Source organism: Morone saxatilis, unplaced genomic scaffold (assembly GCF_004916995.1).
Source record: "Morone saxatilis isolate NCDOM2014 unplaced genomic scaffold, NCSU_SB_2.0 Contig20, whole genome shotgun sequence".
Lineage (NCBI taxonomy): Eukaryota > Metazoa > Chordata > Actinopteri > Moronidae > Morone > Morone saxatilis.
This window is the reverse complement of record NW_023339763.1, coordinates 24,849,646-24,855,122: the sequence shown is the minus strand read 5'-3', so window position 1 is coordinate 24,855,122 and position 5,477 is coordinate 24,849,646. Positions and strand designations below refer to the sequence as shown.

Genomic DNA, 5,477 nt, shown 5'->3' with positions numbered 1-5,477 from the left:
TTTTGATAATTGATTAATCGTTTTCAGTCATTTGTTTTAGAAAAAAAATTCCATGTTCTCAGATTTCAGCAATATTTTCTGGGTTCATAGTCATAGTAGTAACAATATCTTTGGGTTGTGGACAAAACAAGACAGTTGAGGACCTCTCCTTGAACAGTGATAAACTTGATAACATTTTATGGAGCAAACACTTAATTGAGAAAATGATTAACAGATTCACACATTTGTTCTGTTTGACATTATAAAAAAAAGTAAAAATACAACCTCAAAACAACCAAACTAAGGTACATCAGGTGATTTAGGTTGGATTTCTGCATAGGACTTGTAACACCTGGATCAACCTGGGTCTACCTACCTCTGAATAGACCAGCTACGGCAGGGGGCTCAGATTGGAAGAGAGGAGTGGTGTTGTAAGGGCTTGGCCCACAGAAAGAGTCTGACACACAGCAACAACAGCAGACAGACAAAGAACCAGACGGAGAGAGAAGAGGGAGGAAGAAGGGAGAAGATTATGACGATACAAGACCAGAAAAAAGATTAAGCAGTGAAAAGGGCAGCAATGAAGCAAAGCAACTGTGGAAATAGCTTTTGAAACAGAGGAAAAAACAAAGATCATGATTTTTTTGGGACAAAAGCAGAGGAAGCCAGCACTCATCACATGGCTAGACTAAATACAGGGCAAAAATTTTGGGAAGCGCACAACTAGTGGCTAACCACAAAACAATGCAGGCTCACACCCACTGGCTTGTACAAAGCAGTGAAGGCGGGATGTTCAGCAGCAACGCTCTGTGGAACAGTCACTGAGACACCGTGTCAATCAAGTTCTACTCATGGCATTCCACAAATGCTACACAACATTGCACTACTCTCATGTCAGCACTCTAGCAGCCAGACAGTTGTCCACTATAGTACCTGTGATAAATGTCTCTGTATGTGCAGCAGCATCAAGATCAGATGCCAGGGAAGAGCTTGAGTCAAAAAAGGGATTGTAATGATCTGGAGTAAAACAAAACAAAACCGCTGCTGATAAAGATAGACATTCGTGCACCAGAGAGCTTTGGCCAGAAATACAAAAAGCAAATAAAAGATTAAACAGCTTAAATCAAAGATAGCTAAGAGCTAAGAAAATAAACATTAGGAACTTAGCCTGATTGTGGAAGGAAGCAAATATTTGGAGAAGGGCAGCATGCCAGATCTTTGATGAATCTGAGAAAAGGGTTAAGAAACAGTATGTTCTGACCAGTGACCCTAAACCACTTCAGGCATTTCCTCCATTTCTTCCCCCGCTACTTTGAAATATTCTTCTACATCTTCACTCCGTACCCATTTCAAATTACACATTGAAATCAACTACAATCATTAGTCAGGGTGACGTTATGAGACATTAACATGTTGTATGGACACAAAATGAGATCCAGACTGTGCAAGAAAGGAGAAGATGCAGCAAAACAATCCCACCGAACACTTCATGGCTTGGTGTCCTAGAGGACAGGCTGCCAGCGTCTGAGGACGCGGCGGAGGTGTCGACAACAGGTAGTGTGAGGAAAGGGTTTGAGTTTGGAATGGATTCCTCCACAGCTTCTGCAGCAGAGGTGAAAGGATCTGAGCGGGCAGAGAAAAAGGAGGACAAGAAAAAAAAAAAGGAGGGAACAGAGAGATTTTGGTGGAGAGGAGGGTGAGGACAGTTTAAAAGAGAAGTTAAAAAAGTGCATGCAAGATGACGTGCAGGGGGAAAATGTCAGTGATGCAGGTGAGGAGGATTAAAACAGTGTTGGAGAAAAAGGTTGTTATCATGCACTCTGCTGCTTATTGGCCAAATTTAAGGCCTGGCCACCAGCTTTATACAACCGCTTTAGTTAGTCCACGGGTTAAGGGTCTTCATTATCAGAACGGTCAGAGTCCAGCACAGGGGCTGATATCCAAAGACATCTGTGCTCACAATAAAAGAGTAATTTAATTTATAAAAATCCACTGTGCCTTAACTCTTAAGAGGGATAAGTCAGAAAAAAACAAAAGTTACTTGAAGTAAATGAGCATGGACTATGTATAAAACTATAATTTTAGTCTGCACATTAACATTATACTACATTATTTACATACCTTCTGATATGAAACTGAAGTGGAAACACTTCAAACAACATTATAAAGAGATATGAGTTAAGGTTGCAACTCAAACTTGGCACTATGCAAGTCAAAGACAAGAGTCCCAGCAGAGCAACAGGGCAACACACTGCTTTCTATGGGGGCAACAAAAGCAGATTGTTGCATTGCCTCATGTCGCCTGTGTCTAGGCCAACACAAGAACCCACCGACTCGACTCCAAGTACAGCCAACTAGCAAGTATGTTCTGCAACTATGCAAGAGGTAATACCTCTCTGTACCATGTGGCAGCAGTCAGTACCAGGAAAAACCTCAGACAGTGCCAACGGTGTGGAAGACACTGCAAAAACTAGGGCTACAGATGCTTACCAAGGGCCTGACATTGTCCCATGGCTGACCTTTGGACTAGTGTGTCAAAGCCTTTATGAATAGGGATATAGAAGTTCTACGTTTAGTACCAAAGAAAAAAGCTGTCTGAGAGGAAGGTAAAGTGGTGAAAATATTCGTAATGTAGTGTACATTGTTATTTGAGGTGGGCCTTTTTTATGTGGTTAAAATACATTTTTCTGCAGCAGTGCATTGCTCTGCATTCCTGCCAGGACTTCTGTCAGCTTCTCCAAACTGTCCAAACCTAAATCCCTTTAAAAAAGGCACAGTAATATGATACTGGCAAGCACTGCAGGCATATGTCCTTAAATAAAATAAAAATAAGTAAAATAAAATAAAAAGCAAGAAAACTGTTGTTTCTGCTTGTGCTCATGTTAGCAAATAGAAAGGGTTTAACACACAAACCAAAACCCATTCACATAAACATGACCAGAGAATATAAATTCGGTACATGATGATTACAAATGAATTACTTATTTTTCCTGCTGTCCTTTTCATGAGTAAGGAGGACATTGTGTATGTAGGGCCAGTAGGGATAGTTGATGTTTAACAGAAAACATCAACTACAGGTCAAAATATATGGCCACCTCACAAAAAAAGACATCAATTAATGAGTAGGTGCCAGTACTGGGTTTTAAGTAGTTACCATTAATAATATGCATGTTTGGTATTTGCAACTCTTTTTTAATTCTGTTCTTGGTTTTCCACATAACTATTTAATTTGAATGATCATACTGTAAACCTCAACCCTCCCTTTTTATAATAAATTAGCAATCATCCTGTATGTGTGTACTGTGGAGAATTTTTAAGAGAGGTGTGTGTGCGCTAATGAGTATGTGTTTACATGTGGTAGCAGTGTGGATTGAAGAGTTGCCAAGAAGTGTGGAGCTCTCACCTCCCCATGTGTTAGTGGTGGAGAGGGGCAGCGGCTGCTGGAAGGCCGGTTGCAGGTCCAGCAGGTCGTTGGCTGCCTTGGAGTTGCTGGAGGGAATGAGCAGGAAAACAAGGGCATAGAGGATAAATCAGTCACTCATTCACAAAACATTAGATTTTCTCCCCAGCTCCAAGGTTGGTACTAGAAGAAACAAATATGACTGCAGTTTTGTCCTCAGCAATCCAGGTGCAGCTAAAAATTATTGATTATTTCCATGTACAAATTCTGGTGTTATAACTGTCTGTTATCAGTACTGCTGCTGCAGTGTCCCAGTTTCTATACAGGGATCAAGGTTTCATCTAATCTTAGAGAACCTGTGAAACCATTTTCATCTACTTGCATTTAAGTAATCCTTTCAACTACATTGTCAACATCGATCTACCAACCTTGAAGGTGTAGAACACAAAAAGCTCAAACACATAAGCTGCCACAAAGCTGATTTAAGTCACTTCAAATTTCTAAAATTCCATTTATGCCGTTTTATAAACAAACAGCAGTTAAAGAACTGCAAAAACTATTTGATCTAAATATGTTTCATCTGCAACTGAATGTACAAGCAAAAGCATGCAGTGGCATCTCCTTCAAGACATGCAGAGAAGCCATGAAACAGAATGATGGTCACTTTAAAGTTTCCATATGTATGATTCTTATGCATTTTATGCATGACTTTCATGTATTAATTACTTTTTACTGCAAATTTGTGAGAATGGGTTGTAACTTTAACTTAAAGAATGAGACCTCCCCCTACTTTCTCAGTTGCCTGTGGGCTGAGGGAAATCCAATATATGTTACATTTATGTCCTGTTTCTGTACATTCTCTCTCCACTTCTCTACAGTGTCAACAGTGTGCAACTTTACCTAACATTAGCTTGAAAATGGAGTCTGCTAACGTCAACGTACAAACACCCATCTCCCAACACAACACAAAGTCCAAGGGTGGGTGGCCAGCGCTGGAAAACGTTACCAGCATGGCTGGGTTGCAGCTGACAGGCTCAAATAAGCTTGCTTGCTCATTTACATAACAAGAGCAAAATACTCTGACTAGATGTTATTTGGCTAGCTTGCCAAAATTAACAGCTTAAAATGTGTCGATTTTAGCCAAAAATAAATGTGGTAACAATCTACGATCTAACAAGCTAACTGTAGCCTAACTTAAGCTGCGTTTGGCTAGCTGTGGCTTGACATTGTGGTGTGGGTCAAGCTGATTTGTAAACAGCAAGCTAATTAGTAGCATGGAGTCAATGGTCCAAATAAAATATAGGAATATTTCTAAACATGATTGTAATTTATTTTCCAGCATTCAGTCTCATGTATGTCACCACTAGCCGATGGCCATTATGATGCTCCCGAGTGCCTATGAACTGTGTACCGAGTGAGTGTGAGAACAGGATGCAGGACTGCAGTTCACTTAACGGCCATTAACACTTTTTAAAAGTTACATATAGAACCTTTAAGATGATTGACAGGGTGTGAGTCCTGTGGGATCACCTGTTGGTAGAGCTGGGGGTAGAGAAGAGGTCAATGGCGGGGGCTGAGTTGATGGTCCCGTCCACCGTGAAGACAGGGGAGGAGTCTGTGGTCGCTGCAGCAGGATTCTTCTGAAGCTCTTTCAGACGCTGCTCCTACAATGATTAGGATGCTTATGTTATCAACGCAGAGGCTAACTTGTATCCAACTACTCAGTGTGACTACTCAGTTGTTTTTTTAAGCATTTCGCTATAATTTGGCTGTTCAAAGCAGAGTCAGACATGAAATATGGGGAGATTAAAAGGGGTGACGTACAGCAAAGGCCCTGAATCAAACAGGGGATGTTAGAATTACATTTTTACATTTCATCTTTGACCAGTATATGACATTTGACCTTCATGTTACAAAACTTGTCCAGTCCTGTTTTCTGTTTTCTACAAAATAAACAGAAGCTTTTGTCCTCCAGTGACCTAGAACAATTAATTTACATCTTCATTTTCTCCCGTCTAGATTACTGTAACTTCCTCTACACGTGCCTCAGTCAAGCTTTGTAAAATCGTTTACAGTACAAAATGCAGCCGCCAGACTT

At 40.5% G+C, this 5,477-nt stretch overlaps 1 protein-coding gene across 1 annotated transcript in view; it reads right to left on the bottom strand.

The window, feature by feature from the left end:
* The window catches only part of picalma (phosphatidylinositol binding clathrin assembly protein a), a 10,954-nt gene extending 5,666 nt beyond the window's left edge, over nucleotides 1-5,288 (bottom strand). Inside the window, exons 1-6 of the mRNA XM_035666059.1 lie at nucleotides 5,283-5,288; nucleotides 4,910-5,043; nucleotides 3,383-3,468; nucleotides 1,459-1,602; nucleotides 913-996; nucleotides 356-436 (exon numbers count right to left, since the gene is read on the bottom strand). Coding sequence (XP_035521952.1) covers nucleotides 356-436; nucleotides 913-996; nucleotides 1,459-1,602; nucleotides 3,383-3,468; nucleotides 4,910-5,043; nucleotides 5,283-5,288 — 535 coding nt within the window. The remainder of the gene's footprint in view (nucleotides 1-355; nucleotides 437-912; nucleotides 997-1,458; nucleotides 1,603-3,382; nucleotides 3,469-4,909; nucleotides 5,044-5,282) is intronic.
* Between the last annotated feature and the right edge of the window lie 189 nt (nucleotides 5,289-5,477).